Below are 26,808 nucleotides of genomic sequence, written 5' to 3'. Positions count from 1 at the left end.
AGAATTCCCGTTGCATGTTTCTCTACTTTGTTCCAAGCAGAACTTTGCCAGGCGGTTAAGTTCTATTTGGAAGCTTCTGTGAGAAATCAATCTTCTATTGATCCTGCATGGATTCGTGGAAGAGTGCTTCCTTCTCAAGCTGACCTCAAGAAGGAGGATAAGAAGAAGCGAGAGAAAAGGCTAAAGAGAAAGGCTGCAGAAGAAGCTGCCAAGAGAGAAACAAGGCAGAAGGTCACTTATGACCCTCTTAAGGTTGATTCCTTCGAGGCAATCAGAACAGGTAACTTCTCTAGGCAAGTGTACCAACCTCCACCTATCCAACCCTCTCCTTATGAACCTCAAAACACCCTTACCTCTGCAAATATCCCTCAATCACCTCCTTCTGCACAAACTCCTACCCCCATATCACCTTTACCTAATAGCTTGCAAACACCATCATCTTCTCAAGTTCTCAACCCTACCCCCATAACTACCATCCTTCCCACACCCACAGATATACCTTCCTCATCAACCCCCTTCACTGATATTCCATCCTCTTCAAACACTGCACCTCCATCTTCTCTATCCCATCCCCTAACTACCAGAAAATCCAACCCTTACTGCCTTCTCTACCCAGACTACAAATTCACCTTCAACCCTCCTGAACCTGAACCTATCATTTGCCTGGAGTTGTTCAGAAGTGAAGTGATCAGTAGGCTGGACCTCTTGAAGGATGCTTTCCTCAATGGTCTTGATGATGTTTCTACAAGAAACCTCTGGAGAAGCTTTCGCCAGGATTTTCAAGTAGGAGCTATGGGAGTTCAGAAGAGACTAGTGGCTGCTGCCCCTGGTTATGCTGGTTATCTTCTGGAGGGTGATAATGGTATTTACTCTCATCCCCTCAGAAACAGGGTTGCTGTAGAAGAGAAGCGATTTGTGGATGAGCTGGAAGAAGCAAGAATTGCTGCTGTAATGGAAGCTAACCCTTGCAGGGAGATTGTGGTATGGAGACCTCAATATCTTGTTCTGATTGGAGACTTCATTACTCTCTTTGAATTTCTGAGGGAAAATCCTTCTGAGGAAGATCCAAGCTTGGTCATTCCAGAAGTTGTTGACCCACCAGAAGTTGAAGGTCCTTCTGCTCCATGGAATCTGGCTGCCATTCTTCAGGCTCTTGAGAATGGAGATTTTGAGGTTCCTGCTGCAGAGTATGGAGATGCTTCTATGGAAGAAGCGGATGCTGAAGATCATGTTGCTGAAACCATTCCTGTTGAGGAAAATCCTGCAAATGATCTGACTATGGAAGCTACGGATCAGAATGCCATCCCTCTGGAAAGAAGTTGTGAAGCTTCTTCTGATGAACCTTCTCATCTCGCAAGGACTCTAGAAGTGATTCAGAAGAACCAGGATGAGCAGAGATCGATCAACGCTGAGTTTCGTGCTTTCATGGAGAGGCAGAATGAGAGCAACAATGGGATTCATGATATGCTGGCCAAGATCATGTCAAAACTAGGGTCATCTTAGTCATTGAGTCTTAGATTGTTTTCTTTTGTTTTGCTGCATCTGTTTTTCTATGCATCTTCCCTTGCCCTCTTGTACTTCTGAACCTTTTCTCCGTGCTTAATGAAAATTATCCTTTTCTTCGAATGTTTGTCTTTTTGTTTTTCATCTGAATCTTTTATGTTTTTGATGTTATGACAAAAAAGGGGGAGAAAAATGTGATAAATGATCTGATTTATTTTATCAGTTGCTGGGAGAAAGGCTCCACATTTCTAACAGAACTTGCAAAGTTCTATGTCTTTGAGTGTTGTTTTGCAGGAATTGAAGATCCTCTTTAAAGCTCAACATGAGAAGCAAAGACATGGGGAAAAGCAATTCTATAAAGAATCAAGCTCATGGAAATTGAAGCAAGCTGAGTGCTATAAAGCTTCAAGAATCAGAAGCAAGAAGGAAGAATGTTCTGATATTCTGATGATAGAATATGCTTTCGTTCTTATTCCTTATATGTTTTGATGCATGTTTTTAGTTACAAAATTTGCTCTGCAACATTATGTTTGTGTGCTCTGATACATAATTATATGTTCTGATACATATTTTATTTTCTGAATCATTCATGCTGACTTTTGTCGTTTAGTTTGTTCTGTAACATTTCAGGATGTAAAGATGCTCTGATGATGCTCTGGTACATTCAACAATGTTCTGATACAATCTAGCATGCAATGACTCAAGAAGAAATTCAAGCTCTAAAGCTGTCCAATGGAAGCAAGAATTAGAAGCTATGAATATTCTGAAGATCTAGGAAATTCAAGTTCTGAAGCTGTCCTATGGAAGCAAGAATCAGAAGATGTGAATGTTCCGAAGATCTAAGCATATGTGAACGTCTCAACTGAAATACTCAGGGAAGTCTTTTATTTATAAAATTCTTCTAGTATTTATATCAGGGGGAGATTATTTATCTCAGGGGGAGATTGTTAATCTCAGGGGGAGACATATTCACACACTATGTTTATATGCTTATGCTATAGCTGTGTAATTGTCTTTAGCCGTCTGATATTCTGATCGCAAATTCATATCATTTATGTATGTTTTTGTCATCATCAAAAAGGGGGAGATTGTTAGAACAAGATTTGTTCTGATCAATATTCTTAGTTTTGATGATAACAAGCATATGAATTTTGTATGAGATAATGTGGTACTCTAATACTATGCAATTTCCATTTCAGGAATTATATAAAGAGTATGCACAAAATTAGCGCAAGAAGCACTGACTCAGAAGGTTCAGCATGCAACATCAGAACATGGTCTGGCAAGACATCAGAATATGGTCAAGCAGAATCAGAACATGGGTCTATGGAAGCATCAGAAGAACTTGAGATCAGAAGCAGAAGCACTGAAGTTCTCATGGTATCACGCTCAGAAGCACTTCAAGGTCAGAAGACAAGAAGATGCTCTGCACCAAGCTGTTTGACTCTGATGACATTCAAACGTTGTTTACACAAACATCAGATCAGAAGCAAGTACTAGACTGGCAGGCTACGCTGACTGACAAAAGGAACGTTAGAAGCTATTAAAGGCAATGTCAGTAGACACAGCGGAAACAAGGCTCGAGGTAGTTGACAAAAGAGTGAAACATTAAATGCAATGCTGTACGGAATACGCAAAGCATTAAATGCTCCCAACGGTCATCTTCTCAAAGTGCCTATAAATATGAAGTTCTGTTGAGAAGCTAAATACAACACTTGCGCACTATCCAGAATCGCTGTCAAATTCAAAAGCTCTCAAACTTCATCATCAAGCTCACTACATTGCTGTTGTAATATCTTAGTGAGATTTAAGCTTAAACTTAAGAGAAAATCACAGTTGTGATAATAGCTTTATAAGAAGCATTGTAACTCTTAAAAGAATTTATTTACATTAAGTTGTAAGAACTAGAGTGATCAGGTTGTTGATCAGTATACTCTAGCAAGTCTTAGAAGTTGTCTAAGCAGTTTGTTCCTAGAGTGATCAGATTGTGATCAGGATACTCTAGAAGACTTAGCAGTTGTCTAAGTGGAAAACCATTGTAATCAAGTGTGATTAGTGGATTAAATCCTCAGGTGAGGTAAATCACTGCAAGGGGGTGGACTGAAGTAGTTTAGTTAACAACGAACCAGGATAAAAATCATTGTTCAAATTGTTTTTATCTTACAAGTTTTAAAGCTACACTTATTCAAACCCCCCCTTTCTAAGTGTTTTTCTATCCTTCAAAGATGCCCATCTCTTTTCCTAAATCAAGTATTTTCTCAAAGTCGGCAAAAACTTCAAGATGATTTTTTCCTTCGCATTCACCTCCCGTAGACCATGTCTCTCATGCATGTTCTCAAAACCTCTTGCTACGCTCTCTACATGTCAATTTAGATCCCTTCCTAAAAAAAGATTCTCTCCTTGAGATATGGGCTGAAATAAGTCTTCTAAATCCTCCCAAAAATTTATCTTAAAGTGTTATGCTAACTCAACATGCACGTAAACACTAATAACATTAAAGTGTCTTGTTCTACTACAAATTTCAACAATATAATTTGATCTCCTACTCTTTTTGCATCCATAATAATCTTCTTCCCCTCCTTGTCCACAATAATCTCCACCTCATTTCTCTATCTAATTTTTCCAGTTCACCAAAATTTAAATCCCGAATTATCTAGTTCTTTCACTTTCTCACTTGTCCAATAGAAATATTGTTTTCAAATATACTTTAGTACACAATTGAAATATTGTTCTTTCTAAAAATAAACTTCTACTATACATGCACCATAGTTTATCATATGTTTCTGCACCCAAAAAAAGTAAAAGGTCTACTGTACAACATTACAGAATCAGAAATATTTGTAGGTGTATCTGTCACTCATCCCTAATACACAAGCTATTAAAAACATAATCTAATACACACATATCATACACACTATTTATTGCTAACTCTGTCCCCTATTAAAAGCACCATTTTAACTCACAGAAGAGTTATAAAATGAGACTGATGTAGTACATGGTTAATACATTTCAAGGGAAATCATTAGCACCAATAGCATACTGCTTAATCTTTGTACCATCGTTCATGAAGTTCGCGAGCGTTGAAGTGTATGAAGATCCCTTAATTGCTTTATACTCATTCCACCATCGAATATAACTGCTTTGTGGCAGAAAAATATCAGGAGATACTGCATAATCTTTGAGCAACTGATATACATACTCCTCAAATTCAAACAATTTCTTTAGTATCTCTTCTTTCTCTTTGACAACCTTCAACTCTCTGCATAAAAGGAGAGCCTCTTCAACATGCGCCCAAAAGCAAGAATCTATAGTCAAAATAGCTTCTACATTCTTTCTACTCGTACTGTTTATATCGCTTTTGGCAGTTTTTGACTCTTCCTTCAACCACTCATCCAACTGTTTGAAATGCTTGGACCTTTTATTATTAACATAGTCCTTACCGCCTTCTCTATAGAAGTCAGCAATAGCTAGAGGCTCAACCATTCTCCTGTAAGTAGTCCCACCATATAGCCAACGGGTACGAAAAGCTGCACCTTCTTTTTGAGGCTTCATTTCAACTTCTTCAACCATCTTTTCCCAGTAACTAGTGAGCTTTCTATGGAACTCAACAACATCATGGTCAAATGGTGTGTTCATGTTTTTGTAGCTGTCATAGTACCCTATTTGTTGATTCTTAGTTTCCTTTTTATACCATTCAAGATAGGCCATTTGTATCTTAATGTCGTTCAATTTCTTGGATGGCTCAAACAATATCTTCTTCTGCAGGATGAATTTTTCTTCTAGTTTTGTCAAATTTCTTTCCAGAGCATTGATATCAATGTTCTCTTGTTGCCCCACCTATTAAGTATTATATTATTATATGATTCTAGTTTATCAAGAAAAAATAGAAGATATTCACCTACCTGCATATGCGGTGTCAATCCTAGTGCCCGCAACTGCAAACTAATACCAGTTGCTAGAGAGTCTGATTCAGTCGTGTTTTCAGCCTGAGTCGGAAAACCTATGCATGTTGCTTTAAGATAGAGATTTTTTACTATATTTCCATAATCAACAGATTCAACTCCTTGATTTTTATCATGGACTGAGCCCAATGCCACGAATATTTCCAAGATAGAATCAGGGTTCTCAAAAGAGGTTGCATCAGAACACATGATAAATGTTCCAAAAGGCATGTAGGAACTGGTTTGATTTGTAATGAAGAGCCTTGGAAGTGGGTCTTTGTGTGATACAACGTGTATGAAGCAAGAATTCCAAATAGAACTACGAGATATGGCTTTATTCAATCTCCTATCACCAACAAGGGGTGAACCAAAGGTTACACAGAGTGGACGATTCTTTCCTGAACCAATGCTATGTAATAGTGATATAACAAAGAGAGAAGCGATTGATCCTCCGAGACCATGTCCAGTAACAATCATCGAAGTCCGTGGATTGGAACTATTAATCTGCATTAAGATTGTTACATAAGGGATTGAAAGGAAAGGCGACATGCCTAGAAAAATGAGTCTAGATACACAGTATGATAATAGTATGGCAACATGTAGGGATACACAACATGTTTAAATCATCAAGATACAATAAGGCCTATATAAGCTATCAGAAATCTCTAAATAAAAACATGTATTACACAATACAGAATATATGTAAAGAGATGTGTAGAAAATAAGAACAGTGGACTCTAAAACTATGCAAAATCAAAGCAATATAGCAGACGCACAGAATTCAGCAGCAAGAACAGCAGAAACGTAGAAAATCATGAGAAAAAGCTACACAACTCCACAACTAGAGAAACTCTGTAGTTGGTCGAAAGAGCTAGAAAAGAGCTTGGGTGGAAAAATAAGAAAACAGAATTGCATAAATGTGCCAAGCAGAACAGTAAAACAAAATAATCCAAATACAACAGCAACTCAGCAACACAGGACACACAAAGCAACAAAAGTAAAAATGGCTCCAGCAGTGCGAATGATTACAAGCCCTTTCCATTTTTTATGTATGTAGTATTCATAGCTAACAAGAAGATGATGATGTACATTATTTTTAAAACGAAATTTATCCCACTATTCCCACAAGTTTAAGTTAAAAAAAATAAACTTTTCCTTGACTTCATCTCAAACACCACTCTTAACATATAAGGCACTGGCATATGAATATTTCAAACCATGTCTATATTCACCCCACCCTTAGACTTATTATTAATATATTTTTAATATTTAGATTATGAGAAAAAAGGATATACACTGACAGTATAAAATAATTTTAAACTGTCAACCAATCACGACCATGTTAAGTGCCAAGTCACACTGTTATTTTTAAAAAAAGTTATGTGACATGGCTGATTGATGAAGCCTAATTGGATGACAGTGTAAAATTATTTTACACTATCAGTGCACTACTTTTAACCTCTTAGATTATTATAACAACATATATTAGATTTGGAAATTTTATCTAAATCTGTCAAAACCTCCATAAATCTTCCTCGAATATAATTTCTGAGTTCTTCTAAAGAAAAACAAACTCTCTAAAGTCCTCCCCTCTCAAATCTCTCAATTATTTCCACTGCATCCTTCTTCTTTTTAAAAACCATTCCGTCTCTTTCCTTCCAAACTCCCAAACAAAGTTTTAAAATGAGATTTTGTAATAAACACCATAGTATGGTTAAACAACTCAACTTAAAGGAATGTTATCATTGGGAAAAACTCAAGGCTAACAGAGATAAGACCCGGAAAAAAATTATAAATAGTAACGCAAATGAATTAGACAGTATAAAAACCTAATATGTATCATATAGTCTATCCAGTTTAACCGTCCACTAAATTATCTCCGCATCAAACCTAATAGTATTGGGCGCGACAGGCAATGCGAATTGGGAAAAACACAAATCTTTTGCATTGAAAAGAGACAAAGCAAACCCTAATAACTAATAGCCAGATAAAAAGAATTTCTAATTCAATTCAAAATTCAATTTTCCAATAATAAATATTAAAAAAAAAGGACAAGGATGATGTGTACCTGGGATTTCAACCTATCAAGCTCCTGATAATTTCGACGAAAGAGTGAAACTGCAGTTTCATTAAGAGAGAAAATTGGAATACTCCTGGAACACAAAAACTCAAAATCAAGGAAATTTTCCTCCTTAAGTTCAGAAGAAGAAACTAAATCAGCAGATTGAACACTGGAAGAATCTACGGTGGCATTAAACGCTGTAATTGTAAAATCTGAACCCGACTCAACCTTCCAAGATAGTCCAACACCATTATATGAAACAATATCTTCATTATCAGGTTCAGATGATGAGATAGTATTCCATGATTTACAAAGGATGCGAGAACTCGTTACGAAAGATGCAAGCTCGATTCCGCTGGAAAATCTGCAAAGAAAAATATTCACATGTTAGTTTCATTTATGAGGTAAACAAAAAAGGAACAAATCATTTTCATTTGTGACATACAATTTAGGGTTTGTCATTGGAATAGAATAGCGTGTGATGTGGTTAAGGAGAAGAAGTGGGATTGATTAACAAGTTATAGAAATAGAATGGTCTTTCTGAGTAATTGGTTGTTGCCATTGAAATTGGATTCAACGACACACTTTACCAGTCAACTTTTGGTTTGTTATAAAATATTGTAGTATAATTTTATTTGTACGACTTAAATTATAAGTAATTCATTGTAAATTTCGGAGTGTAAACTTTATTTGCAAATTATATTAGTCATTGTAAATTCTCTATCAAATAAAACTATAGAATATCTCGATTCACTCCTTAAATCTCTTAGTCATCCGACAAAAATTTTATTTATGATTCTCTACTTTCGTAGATACCTCCAGGCTCCAGAAATACATCTGTATGGTGGGTGAGAGATCCAAAAGGTGGGGTAAGATATTCTCTAAAAACTATTGGTTAGAATATGTTGCAAACATTCTTTAAAAAAAAATGTTGCAATCACCGTAATTTTTTTTAGAGTGGAAAAGAAAAAGAAAACAAAATCTCTTTAGCATCGGTTAGTAGGAGAGTGATGATTTTAACCGAAATTTTTAGAAAAGACTCGTATTATCAACTTCATGTTTTACTTAATATTCAACACAATAATTTATCTTTCTAAGAGTGTGTTTGGATGAGGTAATTAAGAAATTTTAAAGAATTTAAAATTCTAAACAATTCAAATGATTCAATTGAAATCCATTCATTTTCAAATTCATTTGTTTGGATGAAATATTAAAATGATTCATTGTTAAATTTTTCGTATCATTTTCATAAATTTTAAAAAATTTGGGTCAAATTTAAAAAATGAAAATTAGGGACCAATTTACAGTTTTTGAAAATTTGAAAAATATTAAGGACTTATTAGCAATTTTTTGAAAATTTTGAGGGTGAATATGAAATTTTCATAAAATATGAGGTCCATCATGCAAATTTTGAAAAATTAATAATAAACAATTTAACATTTGTATTATATAGAATGAATGAGCAATTTCAAATTCTTTACTTTTTGGTGTCATTTGAAATTTCTTAAATTTAACTTGAATAAAATACATCATAAATTTACATCATTTTAACGATTCTCCATATTTTTCATGCAAACAATGATTTTTGGTCAAGTCATTTTCAATTCCCTCAAAAAATTACTTTTCCTCGTTAAAATACTTCATCGAAACACACTCTAAGAGTATGAAATATTTAAACTCGTTGTTCTCTAGAGAGGAATTCTTTAATGTTGTGAAGAATTGTGGCATAGTGATGTCAATTATTAACAGACTCTAAGATAAGCTTGATAGCAGAGTTGGAGTTAGGATAGCACATCAGGTCTTTGATGCCAAGCTCTCAGGCCATACACAAACCACGATATAAAGCCACCAACTCAGCATAAATGATGTTGGAATAACCGATATTACCCGCAAAACATAAACTTAGGCATCATTAGCATTTCAAATCAATCCACTAAAACTTGTGACATTGGGAGTATCAAGGCTACTGCCATCAACATTCAAAATCATAATACTACATTTGGATGCACTCCATGTGGTCGTTCTCATTGAATGAGACATATTATGCTTGAGAAAACATTTAGCTAACAGATTAGCATAATTTACTATGATGATTTTCAAAGAATAGGAAGATACCACTTCATTTGCAACACACAATTTGTTCATGCGCGCCACAACCACCAACAAACAACCAAAAAGATATAGTCACCATCAATGTCATGTCTAATCCAATCGTATAAACTATCCCCTTGGAAGAATAATGAGTCTAGAAGCCAATAGACTTCTAAAACGAGTAAAAAAATCATAGTCTCTCAAGCATTGAAGAATCGTCTCACCGTCCTAATTTCATCTATGACAAAGATTCGTCTAGAGCATACCACGATGACACAACATTGATCTCTTAGGAAGGGACTTACGTAAACTTGTCCAAAGGAAAAATTTCACCATCTTAGGAGCAGGAATATGCCACACCCACTTCAAAGAGTTATGTTTGTTGAGTTAATTATAATCATCCCGAGCAGTATTGATACCGTCTAAATTTCCTTTCCAAGTTAACTGATCAGGCACCAGAGAATTCAAACAAATGAGAAGTGTTTTCAGACGGTCACAAACCGCAGGAGGAATATTAGTATATAGTCAACTGAAGTTCCAATTCTTATACAAGTAAACATTATTCACTCGCGTTTTCTAATCGTGGATATCCAGATAGAGAACTTACTCCGATAATTTCCCTACCCCAGACCAATTGGAAAACTAGAAAGAGGAGTTCTCGTCCAATAATATAAATTCAAATTCATCTTTAAGAGTAGAGAGAGTTTTCATAATTGTATTCCAAGTAACTAATCGCAGTTTATTTTTCATATTAAGGAATGTTTCTCACTGATGTACTTATGCTTCAAAACTTGGACCCATAGGAAATCACATTCCTGGTGGAGACCCTAAACCATATTACCCAACTTAGAAAGTATTGGCCTCTCTTGATTTTCATATCCCAAGACCCAGCTTTTTGGGCTTAGTGATTTTATTCCATCCAACGAGATGCCCACTAGAGTTTGAATTATCTTTCCACAAAAAACTTCTAGCCATCCTATCAATAAAATTACAAGTTAGTTGAGGTAGCCAAGTCACTTGCATATAATAATTTGGGATGGAGTTCAAGAAGAACCTAACCAGAGTCAAACAACCAGCATTGCTTAACCATTTATGTTGCCAAGATTCTAACCTCTAGCTAATTTTCTCCTCTAGGAACTCAAAGTCCTCGCGTAGAAGACAACCATGCAACATAGGAAAACCCAAGTACTTCTCTAGAGTAAGAGTTCGTTGGATACCTATGTTGGAGACAATTAAATCCATTTTAGTCATCTTAGTAGTAGTGGAGAAGAACACCTTTGATTTAGCAACATTCACTTTAAGGCCATAAAACATGGAAAAACGATTCAAGATGTCTGAAACCATTCAATCCTGTGAGTTAGAAACCTTCGCAAAAAGAAGAACATCATCAGCAAAAAAAATAAATGCGATAGAGGGGTCCATTACGAGATAATTTGACATGTTTCTAATGGCCTTCATAGACTACTCGGAAGATTGTCTGAGACAAAAATTTCATGCATATAAAAAGAGATTGAGTGAAAGGGGGTGATCTTGTCGTAATACTCTAGTCGGAACAAAATTTGGTAGTCATGTCTCATTCCAAAGAATAGACATAGAGGAGCTAATTACACAATGCATGATCAACTTTATAGTAATGGGAGGAAATTTATTTTGCTTCAAACAAAATTTCAAGAAATCCCAATAAACATGATCAGAGGCCTTTTCAAGATCTCTTTTGAACACCGTGTCAATTTTTTCTTTTTAGATTTAGCATAGAATGAATTGCTTCTTAGAGAATAATGACATTACTAGGAAAAACTACTCTAGAATGGTCCAAGTATTTGATTTAGATTTGGACGCAATCTATTAACTATAATCTTCGTAATAAGCTTGTAAATAGTTTATGACACTTGGCCATTACATAATATTTGCGAGAAATTTTGGACAAATTGGTATAATTATGAGCAAACCAAAAGGTTGAAGAAGTGATCAAAATCTCCAAAGGCGGAGAAAGATGGGACTTAACAAAATAATAAGAAAAAGAAAGAAAAAAGAAGAATTTGCCTCTGTTTTTTTCTCGGTCGCGATGTTGATATCATGGGCGCGATAATTCATATCGTGATCGCGATGAATGCTAACGCGGTCGTGATGACGCATTTCCCTTACACTCGTTTTCAACTTTTTAAACGAACTTTTTGCTACTTTTATTTTGGGGTTTCGAATTTTAGAGAGAACGTGACGGCCAAGAGCTTTTGTGCATGATTTTAGAGAGCATTGGAGCCATTGGAAATCTTATTTTCTATTGATTTCGATGATTACTTCTTATCAGCGTATGATATTGTTAATTTCACTATGAGTAGCTAAGTTATTTTAAATTAGGTCTTCTGAAATGAACCTAATTGTACTCTTTTGGATCATATGATTGTTTAATATCATTTTAGTATAGTGGTCTTGTTGATTCTCCTTGAGATTATAGCTTAATTGTAATTCATTAAATAAATAATTCATCAATAAATATAATGAGCTGATATAAAAAGATCTAATCATTTTTCCATATCGAGCTTTACTCCGACAATTTTCTCTTCCTGTTTTTGTACCAAATCACTATTGAACCCCCTGCAATTGTTTATTTTTATTATCTTGTCTAAATTTGCAATCCCTGTGGAAACGAATTAGTTGATTGCTTCGACAAGATTAGTAAACTTGTTATTTTAGCCATCAATAGTGTTGCACAAGCTAATGAGTCTGAATTCCTCAAAAAATTTGGGGTAGTCTACCTTAGTAATTAACGTGATAGAGCCTCAAAAAGAAAGGAGTGAAAGCTACATATCATAAAAGCAACTGATATAAGTTGAACAACGTCATCTCCAACTATTTTTCAATTTTTTTTAAAGAAAATACCCTGAAATCCATCAGGGCCAAGCGCCTTGAAAGGGTGCATTAGATTCAACGCCTAAATAACTTCTTCCTTCGTCACCTGTATAGTCAAAGAGTGTTGGGCTTCTTTAGTAAGGATCAGAGCTATAGTTAAGTCACTCATACTAGCGCGTAGTATAGAAGATGTAGGGCAAAAAAGACCTTTAAAAAAAGTCAATTTTTCCCCTAAGAATAGTATCATCATTGCACCAAACACCATTGGGAAGATGATGGTCATGGAATTTATTTCTCTTCCTCCTGATTTTTCGTTTTGGTATGAAAAAATTTGGTGTTTCGTTCTTCCAATTTAATCCAATCATCTCTAGATTTTTGATACCAATGAATCTCCTTTGCGCAAGGATCCTACCATACTCCTGTTGAAGCTTATGTTGGAGATAAACTAGGTTTGCCAAATCTATTATCTCCAAAGAGCGTTGGATACCCCTAAGTCTATTCTCAATGTTATGCTTTCGTTTGCTGATATTGCTTAAATTTCCTTTTTAAAAAGGATAGAATCGTGCAGCATATTTTAGAGAGAAATTACAATGCAATCTAGGGATTTCCTCTAAGCAATATGGACTATATTGGAGTATTACGGGTGAGTGATCCAAGTTGCCTCAAACCTAAAAGGACGTGACATGTGGTTTTGTAGGGGAAGGTCACACCTAAGGAGAAGAAGATGATCACTGTAGCTAGAGTTTGAGGTTGCTTTGCTGGAAATTCAGGTAACAGGGAACTACTCTAATATAGGTGTTATTGTTTGAAGGGTAGAGAGGGATCTTCACCCTCATCTAGGTTGCTTTCCACCATTGTTGTGTTTTATGAGTCTTGTGTATGATTATGATTAATTTATGATAATTATGATGTTTAATGTGTACATTCATATCTGATATGTTGCTGAATTTTACGTATATTAAGTATGTATGAATATGAAATTTAAGAACACCATTGCTGTAAAATTGGTGCTTTGAACATAACCTTAAATCCTTGAAAAAGTAATGATTTTGAGTGTTAATTGAAGAATAGATGTTTATTGATTGGTGAATAATATGTATCCATATATTTGTGTTCGATTTGGGATGTTAGGGGTCAAAATCGGAGCTTAGAGTAAGCTCTCATGGATGAAATGCAGTTTCTGATTTCTTCGACATCATGATGGTCGTCATGAGCATAACGGTTTGATAGTCACGCATTGGGAAGGGATGACAGTCGTCAGCGTGATGACGTAGAAACCGCCAGGGTCTCCAAGGGGATGACGGGTTGCACGACGGGCAAGGTGACAGTTGTCATCCAGGAACGAGTGGGTCGTCATGCCTGTCAGAGACCGTTTTTGGGTGTTCAATCCAATTTTTTGTGTTGTTTCTGAGTACGGTCAATGTTGGATGTTGTTTGGATATATTTGGTGAAAATAATTGGTTAAAGTAAATGATTATAAATGTGTAATAATAATTAAATCAAATATGTAGGTTATGAAATGTGTTGTTGTGAAATAATTATACGATGTGTATATAATTGTGATTGCTTGTGTTGAGGTGTGTAGTTCATAAGTGAGGACTACTGTGTATGCTTAATTCTATGATGTTTATGGCTAGAAGTTGAACCATAATCATTGTTGTTGCATTATTCATATGTCATGCATCGTACTTGTCAGTGTTGTGAAATAGGCATGTTATGAGTTCAGAAGTGGGAACTAGTACATGCCCGGGGTGCAGAAGTGGGGACTCGGGGTTCAGAAGTGTGGATCCGCTTCGAATGCAGAACCATTGTTGAATGGACGAAACTAGTAACAGACCTCTGATGTACAATTGATGCCGCATGCATCGAGTCGAGTTGCGAGTCACATTGCATACATAAAGATTATGTGAAATTAATCATACTTGTAAATTGTTGTGTAAATGAAAGTGTGTTGTTGAATGTGTGATTTTAAATATACCCTTGCATTCTTTTAAACCGTTAATATATTAAAGTGTATTTCTAATTCCACCCATTTCTTGTTGTTTTTGTGTTGCTTGTAATCTATTGTACAGATACTCAGGAGGAGTGATTTACTGATGTGAGTTTGGTTTATGCTCCGATCTATAACATCATGAACGGGATGTTTCATTTTTTTTTTGAGTAAATCCTTGGATTATGTTGTTTAACTCGGTGTTACTTTTGAAGTAATAAGTGAAGTTATGTTATGATTATTTGAATTCTGCTGCGATTTATTGATTTTAATTGAAGAAAGTATGCATGTTATTTGAGTAGCATCCTAAAGTGTGAATTTTTCTTTTTTAAATTAAGAGTTGGGGTTTAGGATGTTACATGAAACATGTTAATTGATGTGTTTTGTTGTGTTCTATTTGTTAAGCTTTCAAATCCCTTTCCAACCTTCTGATGCCAAGTATCAACTTTTATATTTGATAGTGAACTTATTTCATGATGCAATGGAAATCATGTCACTGTTTCGTATGGATTAAGAGGAACGTGTAATTTCTTTGAAAAAATAGAGCATGAAATAAACTATATGAAATGTATTATTTTAAAGAATAATAGCATAAAATACACCAAAAATTGTGATAGTGGAGAATACATTGATGAATATTATGTTTAAAAAAAATATTGTAAACCAATCAACCGAACCAATCTGGTTAGCTTGGTTCTGTTCCATTTTTGAAAAAAAAGAGTTAAAAACCAAACCAAACCAAACATGTGGAGATATCATAGGTTTGGATCTTTTTTTGACCAAAAATTGATCCAAACTGAACCGATTACACCCCTATATATACCAACCTTTTTAACTGCTTATAACTGAGTTGTATGTCTTGGTTATCTGGTGAAAAAAACTAAATTAATTTTGTAAATTTGATTTTGATTAAAAGTAAATTAATAGTAAAGTGATTTATATTTGAATAAATTTATTGAGTTAAGTGACTTGATCAATGTTGATATTAAAAAAAATTGCAATGTTAAAATTACACTACAAATTATTTGTGAATGTTTAGGATCTGACAGTGTACTACTCTCAAAGCCTTAGATTCAAATCTCGTTGAGTGCTAAAAATTCTGGTAGAATAGATCTCCTCGATTAGTTGGTTTAAAAAAAATTTAAGAAATCAAACATGTCAAAATTAAATTTATATCTCTAAAATCACTTTTGTCTCTTTCAAAACTAAAATCAATTATATGAAATGTTATTCTTTTTTATTGCTTTATTAGTATAAGGGGATGGCAAAGAAGAAGAAAAGTCATAAGGGAGCATAATAGATCAAGTGGTGGCATTTGAAGGGTAAAAAATAAGGAAGTTTTGCACAGAAGATCTTGGAGAGAGGGTTTTGGCAACCAGAAAAAAGTGCAAAAGATATGTGGAATAAGATGACCCAAGAGATTAGAAAAGTGGATAAAGAGCTATTGGGAGAATCAAGAGGTTTTGTACCTAGGGGTAAAGAATCATGGTGGTGGAATGAAAGTGCCCCGAGTAAAGTTAGAGTAAAAAATGATTGTTTTAAAGAATGGTCTAGTTGTAAAATATTAGAACTTAGAAAAAGTATAAGAAAGCTAAGAATGATACCAAGAAGGTAGTGAGTGAAACAAGAACCCAAGCTTTTGACGGATTATACCAATATTTAGGAATAAAAAACGGAGAAAGATCTATATATAGGTTCGCGAAGAGAAAGAAAGACAATAGATTTGGATCAAGTGAAGTGTGTTAAGGGTGAAGAGAAAATCTTGATTTAGGAAAAAGATATAAAGGATATGTGGAAGACATATTTTTACAATTTATTTAATGAAGGATATGATATCTCATCAGACTTTAGCAAGTTCGACATTAAAGAAGAGGATCGAAATTATAACTAGTATCGTCAGATTCAGAAACAGGAGGTAAAAGAAACGTTGAAAAGAATGAGTAACAGTAAGAAACTTGGGCCAGAAAACATACATTTTAGTCTGGAAAATTCTTGGAGATAGAGATATTGAGTGACTCGTCAAACTCTTTCATGAAATTATAAGGTCAAAGCAAATGTCTGATGAATAGAGAAGAAGCACTTTAGTTTCAAATATAAGAACAATGTGGATATAGTTTTTTTTTCAAATTATATGGGAATCAAACTTATGAGTCATACCAAGAAGTTATGAGAAAGAGATTGAATAAAGACTAAGTAAAGAGACTAGAGTCACTGAGAATCAATTTGGTCATATGTCTGGAAGGTCGACCATGGAAGCAATGGAGCAGTATCGGAAGGACCAACAAAACTTGCACTTAATTTTTTTTTTGACTTAGAGAAGGTGTATGATAGAGTTTCTAGAGAGATTTTATGAAAATGTGTAGAAAATAAAGGAGTTAGAATTGCATATATTTGAGTTATCCAAGATACGTATGAAGGGGTATCGACTAGTGTGCGAACACAAGGTGGAGAGATAGACGATTTCTCCATTACAATATGTTTGCATCAAGGTCCAATCCTAAGTCCCCACCTTTTTACATTAATTTTAAATGTACTCACAGAACACATCCAAGAGCTAGCACCTAGATGCATGCTTTTTGCAGATGACATAGTCTTACTTTGAGAGTTGAAAGAGGATTTAAATGAGAGGTTGAAAACTTTGAGACGAGCTTTAGAAACACGTGATTTTCACCTAAGCAGGAGTAAGATGGAGTATATGGAACGTAATTTTAAAAAAAGAAGAAGCGTTTATAAGCTAGAGGTGAAAGTTGAAGACCATATCATCCATCGAGTCACACAGTTTAAATATCTTGGGTCCGTAATGATGGGAAAATAGAAGGGATTTTAGTGACGCAAAGGTACCACTCAAGATGAAGGGAATTTTTTTATCATACTTCGTTAACACTTGTGATGTTGTACAAGATAAAATCTTGGACGGTTATGAATCAACGCGAGAATAAAGTAAGTGTAGCAGAGATGATGATATCACGTTAGATGTGTAGTAAGACTAGACATGATAGGATCAAAAAAAAATTTAGAGAGAATGTTGGGGTAGCAAATACATGTAGATTATATGGTTAGGACAGTATGTCAAATGAAGAGAACTCAAACAACTAGAGAAAGACCAAGAAAGACTATAAGAGAGGTCGTTAAGAAAGATCTTGAAATTAATGATTTGAATATAAACATGATTATAAATAGAACACTATGGCGTATGTTGATCCATGTAGTCGACCCCATTTAATTGGATAAGGCTTGGTTGTTCTTGTATCAGTAGCAGTATACTATTTAGTTATGTTTTCCCTCACCCATTTTGCCAACAATACTTGAAATCTCTTGTTTTCCCTCTCCCATTTTGCCAACAATACTTGAAATCTCTTGATAGGATTTAATTGATGCAGTCAAAAAAGCACATATTCACGCACTCAAGCATATCTAACCGTTCAATCAAGAACAAACGGTTTTTATTTAAATCAAATAGTTTTGAGAAAACTAAAGCTCTTTTGTGTGAGTTATCCAGGCAAGATCAAATGTTTAATATTCCCTTGACAACGCGAATGCATGCGTGAAAACCCTAGTTGCTGCTGAGGATTCAAATCCCTCAAAATAAGAGGAAATAAAATCTATTATCTTGACAACACGAATGCATGCGTGAAAACCCTAGTTGCCGAGGATTCAAATCCCTCAAAATAGGAGGAAATAAAATCTCTGAAGAAATTACAGGGACATGAATATTTTGTTCAGGGGTACTAATTACCCAATAGGCAACGAGTAAGTATTATTATCATACATAAGTAAACATGTATAATCTAGGAAGCACGGACACGGTCACCGGGATACAGCACGACACAGACACTCCGACACCGACAATGTCAAAAATATAGGACACCAACACCGTAGTATTTGAACTTCATTTATCCATCTAATATTAACATAGTTAAAAATATTCTAATCAAAATTGTTGTCTTTAATTTTTCATTGATAACATTGCTTCAAGACATGTTTAACCGTTTTAGATGTGTGAGATTTGTCTTAAAAAATGTATAAGGTATGTTGAAGTAAAGAGAAAAAACAAATTCTTTTTTAAACACTTGTCTAGATTGTTTGACACGTGTTCTACGAGTGTCAATCGGGTATCATTTAAAGAGTGTCGAAGCTAAGAAAATATATCATTTATTTGGAGACACTTGTCTGAAATTTCTGACACGTGTGGGACACCGGGACACGTCTACTCCTAGAGGTGTCCGTACTTCATAGTGTATAATGCATAATGGCAGAGACAATAATGAAAAATGGGGAAGAAAGAAATATGCAAGCATCATTTCTCAGACAAAAAGCACTATGAAGATAAATTAAACAAAATTACATTCTTTTGACAAGAAAGAACTATCTTTGACAACCCTTTTGAAAAAGAAACCAAAATATATATACTATATAAGTACAAGTAAGAAAAAAAGAAAAAAAATTCCAGCTCAAACAAGGGACAAAAAAATAAATAAATAAAATTGTTTACGACAGATTGTTTTGACTTTCATTTGAATGTACCTCATCTCTTTTTTCTTTGTTCCTAACAATGGATGCAATTTCATCAGGCAAGTATCTCTTATCTTCACCATTTGATTTAGTGACCAAAGAAGAATGCTGATCTTCCTGCACTTCAGTATTGATGGTTTTTACACCACCATTCTGGTTCATATTCATGTTCATATCTTCCCATAGTCGCCGACTAAGTTTTGCGATATTATTATTATCCACTTGTGAGTCGTCGCGATTGGGATCACAGTTTAGATCTATCTGTCCAGCACTGGAATCGCCGACTTCGGTTTGACCTCTATTTATTCCTTCCTCTTTTTCCAAAGGATTTGCGTTATCTCTTGATGCTCTAGATGCTCCATCGGTATCAGGCTTGCGAGTATGGTCTTTCTTGGCATCCGCATCTGCTTCGCGATCCGATTGGCGTTTCTTCTTGCGTAGCATTAGGGTTTTGAACCGACGCTTCACGGTCATGCATACATTACAAGTACATGTTGGCTTGTGTCTCCCTTTCCCACTTGGAGGCTGAATGCACACAATACAAGAGCAGCCGGGTCGGTGTCTAGGATGTTTAGTAGTGGCTCCAGCTGAGGAATCAGTAGGGTCGATGAAATTTTCTCCTAAAACTGCTAAACTTGCGAGCGCATCTAAGCCAGAAGGCTCGTGTTCTTGGATCAACTTGCTGTTTTCTATGATCCGCCGCTTCTTAAAATCTGTGAAACGCCAAATGCAGCCAGAAGGATTCTTAGAATTTCACTCAAACTAGAAATGCAGATTTACACCGCCAAAAGTAGCAACTAAAAAACACGAACAGAAGGTTCGTACCTTTGCTGGATTTCAAAAGATTTTCTAATTCTCTTGCACTCAGCTCTTCTTGCGCAGAACATGAAGATCTGAAAAAACAATATCCACAAAAAAAGTTGTAAAATATTTTATCATTATCTCATATGATGATTAGTTTAAATTCCAAAAAAGTAGTGTAATTAATGATAATAATGAAGCACCTGGTTGTATCCCAAACATTTTCAGAACATGTCCACTTGGGAGGAAGAAGAGCATCGACCGGTAACTTTCTCCATTTCGAGCAATCATCACATTGAGCCCATTGTTCCTTCGCCCTGGATGAAATAGTTACCATACTCAGACCAAAATTCAAAACTATGATCAAAAGGATGCTTGAAAGAGCTTATTTCAACTTATCAAACAAGATAATCTCATTTCCAGAGTTTTTAGAAAAGCTTACGAAAGTAGCCTACCCATAAACTGTTTTCAGATTATTTTAGAAAGGCTTACGAAAATAGCCTACCCATTAACTGTTTTCAGATTGATTTAGAAAGTTCCCTGTAAATATAATAGCTTTACAAACAACTTATTCATATACAAAGCTTATCCAGAGTTTCTCCCCATTGTCTCTTTAATTGTAGAAACAATTCATACATAAGCACTTATACAACAAACTGATGTCATCTTTTCGAAGAAATATTTAGGTAAGACTGACATGTTTCATGTTTGTATTAACAACTTACTTAGGCACTTATCATATAAGCACTTACATATAAGCTATTTCTATAAAAAGAACTTGAAATAAAGTCAAACTATTTTCTTGTAAGCTATAGGTTGCTTTCATAAGCTATTGTATAGAGTTTATGGAAATAAGCTGAAAACAACTTATGAATTTGCCATAATCTACGTCCATAAACTCTCGCAAATAATCTCAAAAGAGTATTCATACCAATAGATAGGCTCAAATAAGTCAATCCAAATATGGAAAAAGTTTGGAATCTTACCCAGATAAAGAGGCGCTGAATATTGTTCTCTTTCCGAAAACCGGGGGTTCCTAAATTAAATGAAGCACGATTAGCAAAGTAACATCAATTTGAACATGAAACTCCACAAACTATGTCAGTTCATATTCACACGATAAAATAGATGATATACAAAATCAAATAAGGATTGATTTGACATTGTAACACTTACATCATATTCTTCAAATACTTGGTCCTCAATTGTGACAATGCTTGGCTTGACACGAGGCGGCGGACGAAGCAAGTCTTGTGCTTCTTCCCATGTAAGTCTCAACTCCATAGCGTCTTCATTACCAATGAGCAATCTTTTACTTTTAAGACCAATATTTCGAGTCCTCTTCTTTTCTAAAGATGAAATTTTTTGGTCTAGTGAATTATTGTTTGTCATCTCGCCGTTTTCAGTTTTAAGCAAACCAGCAGCTCCGGGACTCAAATGAGGAGGTCTTGGATGTCCATTTAAGTGAGGCTCCCCATTCCCTTTCGTTGAATGGAGAAGATCGGCACAATTACTTCCCAATGGAAGATTCTCGGTTCCACCAGAAAAGGTGGCTCCCTTTGCCAAAATACCATTAGGAACGTCCTATTTAGACAATAACCGTTAATCATATTCACAAACAACAAAATTAAGATATATAATTCGAAGAAAAGACCATAGACCGGAAAATGGAAATTGTGACCAACCGGTGTATCTAGGGAATTTGATGACTTTCTGAAACCCATAACAAGTTTGCCCCCAGGATCTATCCGACTAAATGTAACTGCAAAAGCCAAAAGATATCTCATTTAAATCGGCTAGAAAATTTAGCTTCTCTACATAGTAATCAATAAATAATACACAACAGATCAATTCTATAAGAGCATGGATTCTTTCGTTTCTCATACAACTTGATATAAATAAGAATTCTAGCGCAAAATTGTAATGGAATAGGTGTGCGAGAGTTTAGTTCCCTGAACTGGTGCATACCGGTATCACCAGCACGTAACTCCATGGCCTGTATGCAAGGTGTCACACCCTCCAATACGTACATCCTGCTGTTGTTATTAGGCCAAAATCTGAACTGAAAAGTCCATTCATTCCCCTTCACATCTTGGACCCGCAAAGGAAGGCCTTCAGAATGTGAAATATGAGGAAAATAAGCCTGCAATTTGTATACAACTTTGTAAGATGTCGAAATTAGAGAGTCAAGATGTCTCAAAAATATAAAATAAAAACTACAGAAAAAAGTTCTAGACCCATGCAGAAAAAGATAAAAAGGTAAAACAGAAAACAAGGAATTGAAGAAAATAAAAATATAAACAAACCTCGGCACAGGCTTTTGGGAGAACAAGACGACCAATTCGACCTGCATCACTGGCACTCAACACCTTCTCAAACAGAGGCACTACAGTGGATTTCAAACTGTTATATTACATTAAGGGAAATTTTTTGAGAAATCAATGTTTTTATCACAATCTGATGTTTAAAAAAATTACTACGTAGAAACTCTAGGATTCATGGTTGTTAAAATCGGGATCTCGATAAAGATCGTTAGGGTATAGAAAAAGCGTAAAGCGTAGGATCGTAACACGGATCGTAAGATCCCAAAAATAGACAAAATTATAAAAATAACTAGAGAAAATTACTTTAAAATAAAATTCTCATTCATTTAATCATTAATAGCAAATATTTTATACAAAAAAACATAATAGAAGGTCATTTAAAACATTGCAAGTCCCAAAACCCTACAATATGTGTGCACAATAGTCGGGGTTAATTATGGGTCAGTTTATGGGCCGATCCCAATTGTTTAATGACCTGGTCGAAACAGGTCTAAAGCGGGTAAAAACAAATAATGGATCGTTGGGATCTCAAGATCCCACGATTTAAAGATCTTTCTCTAGGAGTTCAAAGCTCAAGCCAAATTAAAGATCTTTGTGGCACTTAAATCGGTGGCCGGTTGCTGGAGCGTAAGATCGTAAGATTTTGGGAGTTAGAGCTAGATCCCGACAACCATGCTAGGATTGATGTTATCACAAAAAATTACTATGTATATGAATGACTTATAAAGGATACTCTCCAGACAAACGCTCCAGCTCCTGATCTGTAATCCTTGGCCAATATCTAGGAAGTAACTGATTCTTGCCCCTCCCATCAGCAGGAGGCCGGGCAATGCGTGGTTGATTAATCATCCCTTTTTCAGTTTCTACTTTCATGGTAAGGCCAGTCTTCAATAGTTTGGGCAATATAGGTCGAGTTCTCGGCCCTTGATGAAAGGGAGGAGATACTTTCCCCTCGAGTCTTCCTTCTATATTCTCTCCTACCGAAGGTGGAAAAGAGTTGCTCCCTGAAGGATTCCCCAAACACATATTCAAAGACGGCTTCACATTCGATTCATGCATGTTTTTAATCTCCCATGTTGGTCTATTACTTTCAAATGTAGCAAAAGTTAATGACTGAGCAGACGGTTTAATCATATTAGAAAATCCAGTATCCCCTTCCTTGAATGAAGGCTTAACTTCTTGATTGTTTTTTCCGTTACAGGTAATCGCGCCGTCTCTCGGAGCATGGTTAATATGGACGGATTCGCTAGCTTCAACAACTCTGCATAATTGCATGAGTTTACCTTCATCGACATTGCTCATTAACATTCTGCCATCAAAATGAGCAGAATGCATATCCCTTGCGTTATTTTGGGCCGTAGAAACGGGCCAGTTAGGATTTTCAGTATTCCTCATCTGCAGAAAAATATAATATAAAAGAAACCTATCAAGTCGTGTCATAGAATCATTATCAAACAACAGAATATCGAGATTAAACTTACCATATTAAGTTGGGAAGTATTTACGCAGCTAACACAACCTATACCACCGAAATCAAGATACTCGAACAAAGATCTAGATACTATGCATCCGCAGTGGATAGGCTGTCAAACCAAGTCAAACATACTTCAAACACCGAGAAGAGAAAGAGAAGATCTAAATAGAATACTTATGTCTAAAAAAACATCACCTTACCTTTTTGCAAAAGTTACACTCTCGCCAACCCGTTTGATTCCGGTGGAATTTATTACAGAAAACTGAATTCTCATAGGCAGATCTAGCGCACGCGATTAAAAATAAAGAATTAATAAATGAATGATTATTAATCAAATCAAAACACATGGTAAGATTTGCTATAAATACTCATACAACAAAGCATTTAATACAAAATCAACATTATTTCAAAAAGGAAATACATTTTCCATATTGGTATCTAAAATTACCATATTGATAAATACACTTACAATGATTCAATGATGTCACACTTCCATTCCTCCACAAATCTAACAAGACAGAAAAAATCCAAAAAGTTAGTTAACTAAATATATGATTCAAAGTTTAAAAAATGAAACACAAATCAAAATCTTACTACTAACAAATAAAAACCATTCTATAATTTGGTCATTACAAATATTTCCCAAATTAGCTACATTGATCCTCATCATCAAATCAAACAACAATAATTCAGATATTTCCCATTTCTACCCCTACTTCCACAACACACAACAATATTGTTATCATGTTATTGAGGAAAATGTGAGGTGGTTGGTTATAATAAGTGCACATAAACACAAAAACCAGAAAATCCCGGAAAGGATATAGAACCGCACATATCCAATTAGATTCTCAAAAACCCAAAAAAAGCAAAATCAGTGAAATCAAAAAACAGAATCACACAAAACAAAAACATTACTCTAAAAAAAACCACACAACACTCTTAACAATCCAATCATCACAAAATCAGTAAACAGATGAAATCGGAACAAAAGGAATGAAATTTATTTACCCGCACTTAATGCAAAGTTGAGTAAATCCACCAGATCGTAAAGGCCACCCTTTCTTCCATTCATGAACACACGAACCATTGACGATACCAATGTCAGAACCCATGAATCAAAATTCCAAATTTCAACTGCCAAATACCCATAAAACCAAAGTCAAGATCAAATCAAAATCGCTTTGACCCTTACATCCATGCAAAAAATTTACATCAAAAAAACAAAGGGGCACAACAAAAAAACAACCTTTGACTTGAACCTAGAAATGGGTCGGTCGCATGAAGTAAAAAAAAAAAAAACACAAATTTAGTATGTGAATCTGTTCAATTCAAATCTCTGCAGCATTAAAGTGTATAATCTGTTAGATGAAGAAAGTGATGGAAATGAGTGAAAGAGTAATAATAATGAGAATTGGAATTGACCTGGGTTTTTAGAGAGAGAAAACGTGAAGTGGGTATGGGAAATGAGGGAGTCTGTGTAGAGAGAGGAGAGAGAAAGAGTATGTGTGAGTGCATGCAAAGCAACAGATGCATAAAATGCATGCACGACAACAATTGAAGACACAAACAAACTCAACATTCAACATGTACTACATACAATTACAAACCCCACCGCTAACCTTAATTAACTCAACGCATACTACAATGTAACAAATCGTTTAATTTTCATGAAACTGTTTTTTTTAATTTTTTTTTACATTTGAGGAGGGTGATAATGATAATGTTACCTGCGGGTTATTTTGGGTGTGAATGTGACTTGGGGAGTGGTTTTAGTTGTCTTGTTATTGAGTTCATTTTGGGATTATTAGGTGAAACATGTGTTTGTGCTTGTGTTGCACATGTTGTATGTAGGTGAGGTGGCATTTTTAGAACTAGAAAAAGGGTTTGGAATTATTGATGATGATGTGGGTATTTATGTTATTTTGGGTTGTTTGGTTTAAGGGGTTATTGATGATGGGTAATGGAGGAGAAGGGTTTTAGATGTGAGATCTATATCATAGTTAATGTTATGTCTATTCTTCTCATGCTTTTTTTTTTTACAATAGCTTTATGTCTTCCTCTATGTATATCTTATACTTTTTATTGTTATAGTTTTTTTAAATTTATTGGTAATCGATTCATCTAATCTATATTTATATTTAAAATTAAATAGTCATTATTTAATTAATTTTAAAAATATATTTATATGCAATAGTGATTGATTCTAAATATTATAAATATAAGAGTGTTTGAAATTTCTATTGCATTAGTTTTTTTAGAATAAGTTATAAATTAAAAGCAAATAACATAACATAGTGATAAATATTTCAAGGGACTCACTCTTCAGATCTCCTTTGACGGTCTCATTTTTCAAGTTTCGTCTAAAAAATTTGATTCTCCAATTTTTATTCGGAAATGAATTAGTGTTTACCTAGTTTAAATCATTTTGCCCTTCCCAGAGCTTGTACTTGACGGACTATGAATTGGGATAACTTCGATTGCATTTTAGAAGAGATCGATTCATGTCATATTTGGCCTCGGAATGGCATAGGCCCATGGAAAGTCTAAGCGATCTTACGTAGTAAGCACGTGAGCGTGCCCGACCCATACCATTTTGCTTGGAGCGTGGATGGTGCGACTCAATATTGTATGGGTCAAGTTGAAGGTACATAAAAATGTGTCATTCCACATCATAGGAGAAAAACCGAAATTGCCATAACTTTAGCGAGGAAACAACACTACATCTAACAGAGGGAGGAATAAGTCTCTTTATCCCCGCGCTTCAGCCACGTAGTTGGGGTTAGAATCGGTTCTTCACCTACAACTTGACCCGTGGATTGTGGCAATAAATATCTTAACCTCTAGAGTTGGTAAGGGATTAAATTTTCAAACATTCAACACTCTAAATCCCTTTTAGTATATCATATGCAGACATGGCTCATATCATTGTATTTATCACAAGTACAACTAGTGTCCACTGTGAGGCCTTGGTAAAACTGACCTACGTCACACTTTTACTTAATACTCAGTTACCTTAATCACCTTTACACCATGGTGAGACGAAGCATCACCTCCACCAATAGTAGCGGCAGCAACGACAATAAGGCCATAGTGTAGATACGAGTCATTATGGAGAAATTAAATTGTTCCAACCAAACCTTGCAAGATAACATCTTGACCCTTCAGCAACAACGTCATGAAGACAATCTGCCAAAAGACAGTGAGATCATGCATCCTCATCTTGTCTCCGTTGAAACTCGAGGCACTCTAGTGCAAAA

General features: G+C 35.1%; 2 protein-coding genes across 5 annotated transcripts; both read right to left on the bottom strand.

Moving 5' to 3' along the window:
- Positions 1–4,272: 4,272 nt before the first annotated feature.
- On the bottom strand, positions 4,273–8,122 carry LOC131636343 (senescence-associated carboxylesterase 101-like). 2 transcript variants are annotated; one of them, XM_058906960.1, is made up of 4 exons: positions 7,952–8,122; positions 7,513–7,870; positions 5,406–5,948; positions 4,273–5,340 (listed from the first exon to the last, which is right to left on the bottom strand). In XM_058906960.1, the coding sequence occupies exons 1-4, from the start codon at positions 7,966–7,968 to the stop codon at positions 4,513–4,515; spliced, it is 1,746 nt and encodes a 581-aa protein (XP_058762943.1). In that variant the 5' UTR covers positions 7,969–8,122; the 3' UTR covers positions 4,273–4,512. The 2 variants fall into 2 exon arrangements, with proteins under 2 accessions (XP_058762943.1, XP_058762944.1); XM_058906961.1 differs by lacking the exon at positions 7,952–8,122 and having other exon boundaries at positions 7,513–7,597; positions 7,735–7,870.
- Positions 8,123–18,768: 10,646 nt separating this feature from the next.
- Positions 18,769–25,177, bottom strand: LOC131636354 (B3 domain-containing transcription repressor VAL1-like). Of its 3 annotated transcripts, none has more exons than XM_058906973.1 (15): positions 24,974–25,177; positions 24,798–24,810; positions 24,560–24,685; positions 24,018–24,056; positions 23,749–23,830; positions 23,556–23,657; positions 22,808–23,469; positions 22,057–22,153; positions 21,719–21,893; positions 21,436–21,512; positions 20,927–21,334; positions 20,737–20,786; positions 19,954–20,067; positions 19,775–19,842; positions 18,769–19,662 (listed from the first exon to the last, which is right to left on the bottom strand). In XM_058906973.1, exons 3-15 carry the CDS (start codon positions 24,661–24,663, stop codon positions 18,926–18,928), a joined length of 2,715 nt encoding a protein of 904 aa, XP_058762956.1. In that variant the 5' UTR covers positions 24,664–24,685; positions 24,798–24,810; positions 24,974–25,177; the 3' UTR covers positions 18,769–18,925. The 3 variants fall into 3 exon arrangements, with proteins under 3 accessions (XP_058762956.1, XP_058762954.1, XP_058762955.1); XM_058906971.1 differs by having other exon boundaries at positions 24,798–24,887; positions 24,974–25,176; XM_058906972.1 differs by lacking the exon at positions 24,798–24,810.
- Between the last annotated feature and the right edge of the window lie 1,631 nt (positions 25,178–26,808).

This window comes from Vicia villosa, unplaced genomic scaffold, assembly GCF_029867415.1.
Source record: "Vicia villosa cultivar HV-30 ecotype Madison, WI unplaced genomic scaffold, Vvil1.0 ctg.001700F_1_1, whole genome shotgun sequence".
NCBI classification, from domain to species: Eukaryota; Viridiplantae; Streptophyta; class Magnoliopsida; order Fabales; family Fabaceae; genus Vicia; species Vicia villosa.
The sequence above is the reverse complement of the archived record's forward strand: the minus strand, read 5'-3'. Positions and strand labels throughout refer to the sequence as shown.